Here is a 14964-nt window from a genome sequence, read left to right as displayed (position 1 = left end):
ATTACTGTATGTGTACTGTTATTAATGTATCCGTGTAGTGTTATTACTATATGTGTACTGTTATTACTGTATGTGTACTGTTATTACTGTGTGTGTACTGTTATTACTGTGTGTGTGTGTACTGTTATTACTGTATGTGTGTAGTGTTATTACTGTGTGTGTACTGTTATTACTGCATGTGCACTGTTATTACTGTAGGTCTGTACTGTTATTACTGTATGTGTACTGTTATTACTGTGTGTGTACTGTTATTACTGTATGTGTGTACTGTTATTACTGTGTGTACTGTTATTACTGTGTGTGTACTGTTATTACTGTATGTGCACTGTTATTACTGTAGGTCTGTACTGTTATTACTGTATGTGCACTGTTATTACTGTATGCGTGTAGTGTTATTACTGTGTGTGTACTGTTATTACTGTGTGTGCACTGTTATTACTGTGTGTGTACTGTTATTACTGTATGTGCACTATTACTGTATGTGTACTGTTATTACTGTAGGTGTGTACTGTTATTACTGTGTGTGTACTGTTATTACTGTAGGTGTGTACTGTTATTACTGTGTGTGTACTGTTATTACTGTATGTGTGTAGTGTTATTACTGTATGTGTACTGTTATTACTGTATGTGTACTGTTATTACTGTATGTGCACTGTTATTACTGTGTGTACTGTTATTACTGTGTGTGTACTGTTATTACTGTATGCGTGTAGTGTTATTACTGTATGCGTGTAGTGTTATTACTGTGTGTGTACTGTTATTACTGTGTGTGTGTACTGTTATTACTGTATGTGTACTGTTATTACTGTGTGTACTGTTATTACTGTGTGTGTACTGTTATTACTGTGTGTGTGTGTACTGTTATTACTGTGTGTACTGTTATTACTGTGTGTGTACTGTTATTACTGTAGGTGTGTACTGTTATTACTGTGTGTGTACTGTTATTACTGTATGTGCACTGTTATTACTGTAGGTGTGTACTGTTATTACTGTGTGTGTACTGTTATTACTGTATGTGTACTGTTATTACTGTAGGTGTGTACTGTTATTGCCGAATGTGTGTAGTGTTATTACTGTAGGTGTACTCTTATTACTGTATGTGCACTGTTATTACTGTAGGTGTGTACTGTTATTACTGTATGTGCACTGTTATTACTGTAGGTGTGTACGGTTATTACTGTGTGTGTACTGTTATTACTGTATGTGTACTGTTATTAATGTATCCGTGTAGTGTTATTACTATATGTGTACTGTTATTACTGTATGTGTACTGTTATTACTGTGTGTGTACTGTTATTACTGTGTGTGTGTGTACTGTTATTACTGTATGTGTGTAGTGTTATTACTGTGTGTGTACTGTTATTACTGCATGTGCACTGTTATTACTGTAGGTCTGTACTGTTATTACTGTATGTGTACTGTTATTACTGTGTGTGTACTGTTATTACTGTATGTGTGTACTGTTATTACTGTGTGTACTGTTATTACTGTGTGTGTACTGTTATTACTGTATGTGCACTGTTATTACTGTAGGTCTGTACTGTTATTACTGTATGTGCACTGTTATTACTGTATGCGTGTAGTGTTATTACTGTGTGTGTACTGTTATTACTGTGTGTGCACTGTTATTACTGTGTGTGTACTGTTATTACTGTATGTGCACTATTACTGTATGTGTACTGTTATTACTGTAGGTGTGTACTGTTATTACTGTGTGTGTACTGTTATTACTGTAGGTGTGTACTGTTATTACTGTGTGTGTACTGTTATTACTGTATGTGTGTAGTGTTATTACTGTATGTGCACTGTTATTACTGTATGTGTACTGTTATTACTGTGTGTGTACTGTTATTACTGTAGGTGTGTACTGTTATTACGGTGTGTACTGTTATTACTGTATGTGTGTAGTGTTATTACTGTATGTGCACTGTTATTACTGTATGTGCACGGTTATTACTGTAGGTGTGTACTGTTATTACTGTATGCGTGTAGTGTTATTACTGTATGTGTACTGTTATTACTGTGTGTGTACTGTTATTATTGTGTGTGTGTACTGTTATTACTGTGTGTGTGTGTACTGTTATTACTGTGTGTGTACTGTTATTACTGTAGGTGTGTAGTGTTATTACTGTATGCACACTGTTATTACTGTATGTGTGTACTGTTATTACTGTATGTGCACTGTTATTACTGTATGTGTACTGTTATTACTGTATGCGTGTAGTGTTATTACTGTATGTGTACTGTTATTACTGTGTGTGTACTGTTATTATTGTGTGTGTGTACTGTTATTACTGTGTGTGTGTGTGTACTGTTATTACTGTGTGTGTACTGTTATTACTGTAGGTGTGTACTGTTATTACTGTATGTGTGTAGTGTTATTACTGTAGGTGTACTGTTATTACTGTATGCACACTGTTATTACTGTATGTGTGTACTGTTATTACTGTATGTGCACTGTTATTACTGTAGGTGTGTACTGTTATTACTGTATGTGTACTGTTATTACTGTATGTGTGTACTGTTATTACTGTATGTGTACTGTTATTACTGTATGCGTGTAGTGTTATTACTGTATGTGTACTGTTATTACTGTGTGTGTACTGTTATTACTGTGCGTGTGTACTGTTATTACTGTATGTGCACTGTTATTACTGTGTGTACTGTTTTACTGTGTGTGTACTGTTATTACTGTATGCGTGTAGTGTTATTACTGTATGTGTACTGTTATTACTGTGTGTGTACTGTTATTACTGTGTGTGTGTACTGTTATTACTGTATGTGTACTGTTATTACTGTGTCTACTGTTATTACTGTGTGTGTACTGTTATTACTGTATGTGCACTGTTATTACTGTAGGTGTGTACTGTTATTACTGTGTGTGTACTGTTATTACTGAATGTGCACTGTTATTGCTGTAGGTGTGTACTGTTAATACTGTGTGTGTACTGTTATTACTGTAGGTGTGTACTGTTAATACTGTGTGTGTACTGTTATTACTGTAGGTGTGTAATGTTATTACTGTATGTGCACTGTTATTACTGTGAGTGTACTGTTATTACTGTGTGTGCACTGTTATTACTGTATGTGAACTGTTATTACTGTGTGTGTACTGTTATTACTGTATGTGCACTGTTATTACTGTGTGTGTACTGTTATTACTGTATGTGCACTCTTATTACTGTAGGTGTACTGTTATTAGATGTGTACAGTAGACTCAGGTGAGTTTCAAGAGAGGAGGGGGCCAGTGTGCAGTCTCTGTCCGGGGCTCCTCCTCTCTCTCCGGCGGTCGGCTGCGCACTGAGCGCAGCGCTGCTCCGGTAGACTCTGGGCACTAGAGTGTCCCCAGAGTCTGCAGCGCATGCGCAGGTCACCAGGGAAATGGCGCAGCAGCCATTTTCCCGGTGTACTCCCTACTGCGCATGTGATTTTTGACAGCGTTGATACCAGCGCCAACGTGGGACTCAGTCGGCGGAGTGGTAAGTATTACAATTATGGGATGTGCAGTGTTGGCTCCCCCTGGACCCAGGGGCCCGTGTGCCCACCCACCTAGAGTTGTATCACTGTGTATATATTGTTATTAGATATGTGAGGTATTGTTTTATCACTGTGTGTGTACTATTAGATGTGTGCTGTAGTGTTGTATCACTGTGTGTGTACTATTAGATGTGTGCTGTAGTGTTTTATCACTGTGTGTGTACTATTAGATGTGTGCTGTAGTGTTGTATCACTGTGTGTGTACTATTAGATGTGTGCTGTAGTGTTTCATCACTGTGTGTGTACTATTAGATGTGTGCTGTAGTGTTTCATCACTGTGTGTGTACTATTAGATGTGTGCTGTAGTGTTGTATCACTGTGTGTGTACTATTAGATGTGTGCTGTAGTGTTGTATCACTGTGTGTGTACTATTAGATGTGTGCTGTAGTGTTGTATCACTGTGTGTGTACTATTAGATGTGTGCTGTAGTGTTGTATCACTGTGTGTGTACTATTAGATGTGTGCTGTAGTGTTGTATCACTGTGTGTGTACTATTAGATGTGTGCTGTAGTGTTGTATCACTGTGTGTGTACTATTAGATGTGTGCTGTAGTGTTTTATCACTGTGTGTGTACTATTAGATGTGTGCTGTAGTGTTGTATCACTGTGTGTGTACTATTAGATGTGTGCTGTAGTGTTGTATCACTGTGTTTGTACTATTAGATGTGTGCTGTAGTGTTGTATCACTGTGCTTGTACTATTAGATGTGTGCTGTAGTGTTTTATCACTGTGTGTGTACTATTAGATGTGTGCTGTAGTGTTGTATCACTGTGTGTGTACTATTAGATGTGTGCTGTAGTGTTTTATCACTGTGTGTGTACTATTAGATGTGTGCTGTAGTGTTTTATCACTGTGTGTGTACTATTAGATGTGTGCTGTAGTGTTGTATCACTGTGTGTGTACTATTAGATGTGTGCTGTAGTGTTGTATCACTGTGTGTGTACTATTAGATGTGTGCTGTAGTGTTGTATCACTGTGTGTGTACTATTAGATGTGTGCTGTAGTGTTGTATCACTGTGTGTGTACTATTAGATGTGTGCTGTAGTGTTGTATCACTGTGTGTGTACTATTAGATGTGTGCTGTAGTGTTGTATCACTGTGTGTGTACTATTAGATGTGTGCTGTAGTGTTGTATCACTGTGTGTGTACTATTAGATGTGTGCTGTAGTGTTTTATCACTGTGTGTGTACTATTAGATGTGTGCTGTAGTGTTGTATCACTGTGTGTGTACTATTAGATGTGTGCTGTAGTGTTGTATCACTGTGTTTGTACTATTAGATGTGTGCTGTAGTGTTTTATCACTGTGTGTGTACTATTAGATGTGTGTGGTAGTGTTGTATCACTGTGTGTGTACTATTAGATGTGTGCTGTAGTGTTGTATCACTGTGTGTGTACTATTAGATGTGTGCTGTAGTGTTGTATCACTGTGTATATATTGTTATTAGACGTGTGCTGTAGTGTTGTATCACTGTGTATATTTTATTAGATGTGTGCTGTAATGTTGTATCACAGTGTGTGTACTATTAGATGTGTGCTGTAGTGTTGTATCACTGTGTGTGAACTATTAGATGTGTGCTGTAGTGTTGTATCACTGTGTGTGAACTATTAGATGTGTGCTGTGGTAGTGTTGTATCACTGTGTATATATTGTTATTAGATGTGTGCTGTAGTGTTGTATCACTGTGTATATTTTGTTATTAGATGTGTGCTGTAGTGTTGTATCACTGTGTGTGTACTATTAGATGTGTGCTGTAGTGTTGTATCACTGTGCTTGCACTATTAGATGTGTGCTGTGGTGTTGTATCACTGTGCTTGTACTATTAGATGTGTGCTGTAGTGTTGTATCACTGTGTGTGTACTATTAGATGTGTGCTGTAGTGTTGTATCACTGTGTGTGTACTATTAGATGTGTGCTGTAGTGTTTTATCACTGTGTGTGTACTATTAGATGTGTGCTGTAGTGTTGTATCACTGTGTGTGTACTATTAGATGTGTGCTGTAGTGTTTTATCACTGTGTGTGTACTATTAGATGTGTGCTGTAGTGTTGTATCACTGTGTGTGTACTATTAGATGTGTGCTGTAGTGTTGTATCACTGTGTGTGTACTATTAGATGTGTGCTGTAGTGTTGTATCACTGTGCTTGTACTATTAGATGTGTGCTGTAGTGTTGTATCACTGTGTGTGTACTATTAGATGTGTGCTGTAGTGTTTTATCACTGTGTGTGTACTATTAGATGTGTGCTGTAGTGTTGTATCACTGTGTGTGTACTATTAGATGTGTGCTGTAGTGTTGTATCACTGTGCTTGTACTATTAGATGTGTGCTGTAGTGTTGTATCACTGTGTGTGTACTATTAGATGTGTGCTGTAGTGTTGTATCACTGTGTGTGTACTATTAGATGTGTGCTGTAGTGTTGTATCACTGTGTGTGTACTATTAGATGTGTGCTGTAGTGTTGTATCACTGTGTGTGTACTATTAGATGTGTGCTGTAGTGTTGTATCACTGTGTTTGTACTATTAGATGTGTGCTGTAGTGTTTTATCACTGTGTGTGTACTATTAGATGTGTGCTGTAGTGTTGTATCACTGTGTGTGTACTATTAGATGTGTGCTGTAGTGTTGTATCACTGTGCTTGTACTATTAGATGTGTGCTGTAGTGTTGTATCACTGTGTGTGTACTATTAGATGTGTGCTGTAGTGTTGTATCACTGTGTGTGTACTATTAGATGTGTGCTGTAGTGTTGTATCACTGTGTGTGTACTATTAGATGTGTGCTGTAGTGTTGTATCACTGTGTGTGTACTATTAGATGTGTGCTGTAGTGTTGTATCACAGTGTGTGTACTATTAGATGTGTGCTGTAGTGTTGTATCACTGTGTGTGTACTATTAGATGTGTGTGGTAGTGTATCACTGTGTATATATTGTTATTAGATGTGTGCTGTAGTCTTGTATCACTGTGTATATTTTATTAGATGTGTGCTGTAATGTTGTATCACTGTGTGTGTACTATTAGATGTGTGCTGTGGTAGTGTTGTATCACTGTGTATATTTTGTTATTAGATGTGTGCTGTAGTGTTGTATCACTGTGTGTGTACTATTAGATGTGTGCTGTAGTGTTGTATCACTGTGCTTGTACTATTAGATGTGTGCTGTAGTGTTGTATCACTGTGCTTGTACTATTAGATGTGTGCTGTAGTGTTGTATCACTGTGTGTGTACTATTAGATGTGTGCTGTAGTGTTGTATCACTGTGTGTGTACTATTTGATGTGTGCTGTAGTGTTGTATCACTGTGTGTGTACTATTAGATGTGTGCTGTAGTGTTGTATCACTGTGTGTGTACTATTAGATGTGTGCTGTAGTGTTGTATCACTGTGCGTGTACTATTTGATGTGTGCTGTAGTGTTGTATCACTGTGTGTGTACTATTAGATGTGTGCTGTAGTGTTGTATCACTGTGTGTGTACTATTAGATGTGTGCTGTAGTGTTGTATCACTGTGCTTGTACTATTAGATGTGTGCTGTAGTGTTTTATCACTGTGTGTGTACTATTAGATGTATGCTGTAGTGTTGTATCACTGTGTGTGTACTATTAGATGTGTGCTGTAGTGTTGTATCACTGTGTTTGTACTATTAGATGTGTGCTGTAGTGTTGCATCACTGTGTGTGTACTATTAGATGTGTGCTGTAGTGTTGTATCACTGTGTGTGTACTATTAGATGTGTGCTGTAGTGTTTTATCACTGTGTGTGTACTATTAGATGTGTGCTGTAGTGTTTTATCACTGTGTGTGTACTATTAGATGTGTGCTGTAGTGTTGTATCACTGTGTGTGTACTATTAGATGTGTGCTGTAGTGTTGTATCAGTGTGTGTGTACTATTAGATGTGTGCTGTAGTGTTGTATCACTGTGCTTGTACTATTAGATGTGTGCTGTAGTGTTGTATCACTGTGTGTGTACTATTAGATGTGTGCTGTAGTGTTGTATCACTGTGTGTACTATTAGATGTGTGCTGTAGTGTTGTATCACTGTGCTTGTACTATTAGATGTGTGCTGTAGTGTTGTATCACTGTGTGTGTACTATTAGATGTGTGCTGTAGTGTTTTATCACTGTGTGTGTACTATTAGATGTGTGCTGTAGTGTTTTATCACTGTGCTTGTACTATTAGATGTGTGCTGTAGTGTTGTATCACTGTGTGTGTACTATTAGATGTGTGCTGTAGTGTTGTATCACTGTGTGTACTATTAGATGTGTGCTGTAGTGTTGTATCACTGTGTGTGTACTATTAGATGTGTGCTGTAGTGTTGTATCACTGTGCTTGTACTATTAGATGTGTGCTGTAGTGTTTTATCACTGTGTGTGTACTATTAGATGTGTGGTAGTGTATCACTGTGTGTGTACTATTAGATGTGTGCTGTAGTGTTGTATCACTGTGTGTGTACTATTAGATGTGTGCTGTAGTGTTGTATCACTGTGCTTGTACTATTAGATGTGTGCTGTAGTGTTTTATCACTGTGTGTGTACTATTAGATGTGTGCTGTAGTGTTTTATCACTGTGTGTGTACTATTAGATGTGTGCTGTAGTGTTGTATCACTGTGTGTGTACTATTAGATGTGTGCTGTAGTGTTGTATCACTGTGTGTGTACTATTAGATGTGTGCTGTAGTGTTGTATCACTGTGTGTGTACTATTAGATGTGTGCTGTAGTGTTGTATCACTGTGTGTGTACTATTAGATGTGTGCTGTAGTGTTGTATCACTGTGTTTGTACTATTAGATGTGTGCTGTAGTGTTTTATCACTGTGTGTGTACTATTAGATGTGTGCTGTAGTGTTTTATCACTGTGTGTGTACTATTAGATGTGTGCTGTAGTGTTTTATCACTGTGTGTGTACTATTAGATGTGTGCTGTAGTGTTGTATCACTGTGTGTGTACTATTAGATGTGTGCTGTAGTGTTGTATCAGTGTGTGTGTACTATTAGATGTGTGCTGTAGTGTTGTATCACTGTGCTTGTACTATTAGATGTGTGCTGTAGTGTTGTATCACTGTGTGTGTACTATTAGATGTGTGCTGTAGTGTTGTATCACTGTGTGTACTATTAGATGTGTGCTGTAGTGTTGTATCACTGTGTGTGTACTATTAGATGTGCGCTGTAGTGTTGTATCACTGTGTGTGTACTATTAGATGTGTGTGGTAGTGTATCACTGTGTATATATTGTTATTAGATGTGTGCTGTAGTGTTGTATCACTGTGTATATTTTATTAGATGTGTGCTGTAGTATTGTATCACAGTGCGTGTACTATTAGATGTGTGCTGTGGTAGTGTTGTATCACTGTGTATATATTGTTATTAGATGTGTGCTGTAGTGTTGTATCACTGTGTGTGTACTATTAGATGTGTGTGGTAGTGTATCACTGTGTATATATTGTTATTAGATGTGTGCTGTAGTGTTGTATCACTGTGTATATTTTGTTATTAGATGTGTGCTGTAGTGCTGTATCACAGTGCGTGTACTATTAGATGTGTTCTGTGGTAGTGTTGTATCACTGTGTATATATTGTTATGAGATGTGTGCTGTAGTGTTGTATCACTGTGTGTGTACTATTAGATGTGTGCTGTAGTGTTGTATCACTGTGTATATATTGTCATTAGATGTGTGCTGTAGTATTGTATCACTGTGTGTGTACTATTAGATGTGTGTGGTAGTGTATCACTTTGTATATATTGTTATTAGATGTGTATGGTAGTGTATCACTGTGTATATATTGTTATTAGATGTGTGTGGTAGTGTATCACTGTGTATATATTGTTATTAGATGTGTGGTAGTGTATCACTGTGTATATTTTGTTATTAGATGTGTGCTGTAGTGTTATCACAGTGTGTGTACTATTAGATGTGTGCTGTAGTGTTGTATCACTGTGTGTGTATTATTAGATGTGTGCTGTAGTGTTGTATCACTGTGTGTGTACTATTAGATGTGTGTGGTAGTGTATCACTTTGTATATATTGTTATTAGATGTGTGTGATAGTGTATCACTGTGTATATATTGTTATTAGATGTGCGATAGTGCTGTTTCACTGTGTATATATTTTTATTAGATGTGTGATAATGCTGTATCACTGTGTATATATTGTTATTAGATGTGTGCTGTAGTGCTGTATCACTGTGTATATATTATTAGATGTGTGATAATGCTGTATCACTGTGTATATATTGTTATTAGATGTGTGATAATGCTGTATCACTGTGTATATATTGTTATTAGATGATTGTGATAGTACTGTATCACTGTGTATATATTATTAGATGTGTGATAATGCTGTATCACTGTGTATATATTGTTATTAGATGTGTGATATTGCTGTATGACTGTGTATATATTGTTATTAGATGATTTTGATAGTGCTGTATCACTGTGTATATATTGTTATTAGATGTGCGATAGTGCTGTATCACTGTGTATATATTGTTATTAGATGTGTGATAATGCTGTATCACTGTGTATATAGTTATTAGATGATTGTGATAGTGCTGTATCACTGTGTATATATTATTATTAGATGATTGTGATAGTACTGTATCACTGTGTATATATTATTAGATGTGTGATAATGCTGTATCACTGTGTATATATTGTTATTAGATGTGTGATAATGCTGTATGACTGTGTATATATTGTTATTAGATGATTTTGATAGTGCTGTATCACTGTGTATATATTGTTATTAGATGTGCGATAGTGCTGTATCACTGTGTATATATTGTTATTAGATGTGTGATAATGCTGTATCACTGTGTATATATTGTTATTAGATGATTGTGATAGTGCTGTATCACTGTGTGTGTATCAGGTTTGACTTACGTTTTGCATTTCTCCCCATCAGTTTTATAACCCACTTTGCAGGCACAAGTTGGAAGGTCGCTGGGGTTTTTCTGCATGCAGTATTGCCCCTCACTGCTGCCACAAGTAGGGTTACACTCTGCAACACACAAACAACAAAACAGTTACTTTTATTTAGGGATGTGCAGGCTCGGATAGGTTCGAGTTTGCACGTGGAGTTCGGATTTTTCCCTCCAAAAAAACGGAACTCAGAAAGAGGCAAAACGTCATCTTACATGGACGAACATCATCATTACAAGTCCAGGAATGATGATGTTCGTCCATGTAAGATGACGTTTTGCCTCTTTCTGAGTTCCGTTTTTTTGGAGGGAAAAATCCGAACTCCACGTGCAAACTCGAACCTATCCGAGCCTGCACTGTACTAATCAGATTATTCCATGAGGTTAGTAAAACTACCAGGGTTATTATTTAGATTTAGTAACACAGTCAGATTATTACAGGAGGTTAGTAACACACTTAGATTATTACACATGATTAGTAACACTGTCAGATTATTACACACGATTAGTAACAGATTATTACACAGGATTAGAAACTGTCAGATTATTACACAGGATTAGTAACACTGTCAGATTATTACACACGATTAGTAACACAGATTATTACACAGGATTAGTAACACAGATTATTACACTGTCAGATTATTACACAGGATTAGTAACACAGATTATTACACAGGATTAGTAACACTGTCAGATTATTACACACGATTTGTAACACAGATTATTACACAGGATTAGTAACACAGATTATTACACTGTCAGATTATTACACAGGATTAGTAACACAGATTATTACACAGGATTAGTAACACAGATTATTACACTGTCAGATTATTACACAGGATTAGTAACACGGGTTATTACACAGGATTAGTAACACAGGTTATACACAGGATTAGTAACACATATTATTACACTGTCAGATTATTACACAAGATTATTAACACAGATTAGTACACAGGATTAGTAACACTGCCAGATCATTACACAGGATTAGTAACACAGATTATTACACAGGATTAGTAACAGAGTTATTATTTAGGATTAGTAACACAGTCAGATTATTACAGGAGGTTAGTAACAATCAGATTATTGTACCTGATTAGTAACAGAATATTACACATGATTAGTAACAGGATTAGTAACACAGATTAGTAACACTGTCAGATTATTACACAGGATTAGTAACACAGATTGTTACACAGGATTAGTAACACAGAATATTACACAGGATTAGTAACACATATTATTACACTGTCAGATTATTACACAGGATTAGTAACACAGGAGGTTTGTAACACAATCAGATTATTACACATGATTAGTAACACAGATTATTACACATGATTAGTAACACTGTCAGATGAATACACAAGATTAGTAACACAGATTATTACACAGGATTAGTAGTAACACTGTCAGATTATTACACAGGATTGCTAACACATATTATTACACTGTCAGATTATTACACAGGATTAGTAACACAGATTATTACACATGATTAGTAACACAGATTATTACACAGGATTAGTAACACTGTCAGATTATTACACACGATTAGTAACACAGATTATTACACAGGATTAGTAACACAGATTATTACACTGTCAGATTATTACACAGGATTAGTAACACAGATTATTACACAGGATTAGTAACACAGATTATTACACTGTCAGATTATTACACAGGATTAGTAACACGGGTTATTACACAGGATTAGTAACACAGGTTATACACAGGATTAGTAACACATATTATTACACTGTCAGATTATTACACAAGATTATTAACACAGATTAGTACACAGGATTAGTAACACTGCCAGATCATTACACAGGATTAGTAACACAGATTATTACACAGGATTAGTAACAGAGTTATTATTTAGGATTAGTAACACAGTCAGATTATTACAGGAGGTTAGTAACAATCAGATTATTACACCTGATTAGTAACAGAATATTACACATGATTAGTAACAGGATTAGTAACACAGATTAGTAACACTGTCAGATTATTACACAGGATTAGTAACACAGATTGTTACACAGGATTAGTAACACAGAATATTACACAGGATTAGTAACACATATTATTACACTGTCAGATTATTACACAGGATTAGTAACACAGGAGGTTTGTAACACAATCAGATTATTACACATGATTAGTAACACAGATTATTACACATGATTAGTAACACTGTCAGATTAATACACAAGATTAGTAACACAGATTATTACACAGGATTAGTAGTAACACTGTCAGATTATTACACAGGATTGCTAACACATATTATTACACTGTCAGATTATTACACAGGATTAGTAACACAGATTATTACACATGATTAGTAACACTGTCAGATTAATACACAAGATTAGTAACACAGATTATTACACAGGATTAGTAGTAACACTGTCAGATTATTACACAGGATTGCTAACACATATTATTACACTGTCAGATTATTACACAGGATTAGTAACACAGATTATTACACAGGATCAGTAACACTGTCAGATTATTACACAAGATTATTAACACATATTATTACACTGTCAGATTATTACAAAGGATTAGTAACAGATTATTTACACAGGATCAGTAACACTGTCAGATTATTACACAGGATTACTAACACATATTATTACACTGTCAGATTATTACACAGCATTAGCAACATGTCCAGCATCCATCGCCCCGCCCACAGGAAGTGCCAACCCTAAACTCCTCCCAGCAGCTCTAGCCTGATTGACAGGTGTCAAAATCACGTCTTCCGAGCCCTGACTCTGACACCTCCCCACTTTACATTCACAATATACAAATCTGGAATTTGAAATAGAGGCAGCTTTGGCCTCACTGTAATGTCACAAAAAAATGCTAACATATAAAGGCGGTATCAGAAGGTCGACCTTCAGTCAACACCAGAAATTCGACAGGCTCTGGATGTCGACAGACAAAATGTTGACATGGAATTTAGTTTGGCACTCAATATGTCAACATTCAAAAATGTTTGCCACTGTTAAATGTCAACATGATTGTCGACATATATATATATATATATATATATATTCTTTTGCATATTCATAGGGTTAGGTTTAGATTCAGACTTCAATAGGCAAAACATCTGTATGTCGACATCTTGGTATCAATGTTACATGTCGACATTATGAACATGTCGACATTTTAACCATGTCCATGGACCAAGTCCATGCCTACATTTTGACTGACGACATATAGAACCTGTTAACATTCTGGTGTCGACCTTCTGAATGTCGACTTGCCATACCACCCATCAAGGCAATACTGTAGGATAAAGACAGATCCTCTCCATACATTGCAGAGGTTGCGCTGATGTGCTGGTAGACAGAATCTCAGTGCCAGAGGGAACATTAACAGAAAGCTGCACTGAGCGGGACGAGGACGCACTGTGGGGAAGAATAAGTGGATTGTCAGCTCATCAAATGTTTGGCATTTTTGTATTTCTTCCAGGTCATATGTGACCTTCGCTATTGTCCTGAGAAATTCACTGTTATCTGTTGTGTTACAGCGGTGATCCTATAGCCTGGTCTTTATAATGAATGTCCTCATACCTCTGCAGGAAGTGTATATAGACGAGGAGGAGTAATGTCCTGCTTTACAGGTGCACATAGCTGACTGCCCATCAGCGGTCTCGGCACACGAGGTCGTTTCCGCATCGCAGTAAAATCCAGCGCTGCAGAGCGTTGCACCTGGGGAGAAGATATTACCTCTGTAAATGATGGAGAAAATTGCTGCTTTGTGAGAATAACATCTCTAAAGGGTAAAATCAGTGATGTTGCAGATTCAATGTTTGCTGCAATTCCTCTATGGCGGATCGTTCAATAAACTGGGGGTCCTCATACTGGGTTCACCCATTGGGCTTCAGGGGGTCAATAAACTGAGGTCAAAATGAAAATGTTACTCTACTTTCCTTCCTGTTATCATGTAAATATGCTTTCATCATAAGGAGCCGGGTCTCAAGCCTCAGCCGCAGGACGCGTTTCATGAGTTTTCCCCGCCAGGAGCTCAGGTGGAACAATTCATGTCCCAGCATTCTGATCTATCCACCACTAGTCCTGGGGTACAGTCTGCAGAAACCTGGGTCTTTTGGTGAGGGCAGTTTAGGCAACCATTAGGGTACCCCAACCTTAGAGGAACATATAGGGGTATACCAAACATGTCTCATGAAGAGGGGTCGGTGGGGGGTTGTGTTCTCTGGGCAGGTCAGTTTTATATATAACACTAGCCACCAATTAATGATAATCATAAGTGGATGCAACTGCACAAGGGGGCACTATACTGGGGCATGTCCAAGCGTGTGGGGCACTGTACCCACTACCCCCAATACACTAATGTGCCAAGAGTGTCTGTTAGCTGGCTCAAGGTTTTGAATATTAACCAATCACGGTAATGCAAATTCAATTAGTTTCTAGGGATGGGAAGGGGGGTATAACTGACCCTCGGCAGTTCCGCGTGTGACTCATTTAGAGTTAGGA

General features: G+C 37.1%; 1 protein-coding gene across 1 annotated transcript in view; it reads right to left on the bottom strand.

The window, feature by feature from the left end:
* Positions 1-14964, bottom strand: part of MUC13 (mucin 13, cell surface associated) — a 54700-nt gene that overhangs the window by 10575 nt on the left and 29161 nt on the right. Inside the window, exons 7-8 of the mRNA XM_088457737.1 lie at positions 14041-14178; positions 10398-10515 (exon numbers count right to left, since the gene is read on the bottom strand). Coding sequence (XP_088313863.1) covers positions 10398-10515; positions 14041-14178 — 256 coding nt within the window. The remainder of the gene's footprint in view (positions 1-10397; positions 10516-14040; positions 14179-14964) is intronic.

Source organism: Taudactylus pleione, unplaced genomic scaffold (assembly GCF_031769625.1).
Source record: "Taudactylus pleione unplaced genomic scaffold, aTauple2 ptg000781l, whole genome shotgun sequence".
NCBI classification, from domain to species: domain Eukaryota; kingdom Metazoa; phylum Chordata; class Amphibia; order Anura; family Myobatrachidae; genus Taudactylus; species Taudactylus pleione.
The sequence above is the reverse complement of the archived record's forward strand: the minus strand, read 5'-3'. Positions and strand labels throughout refer to the sequence as shown.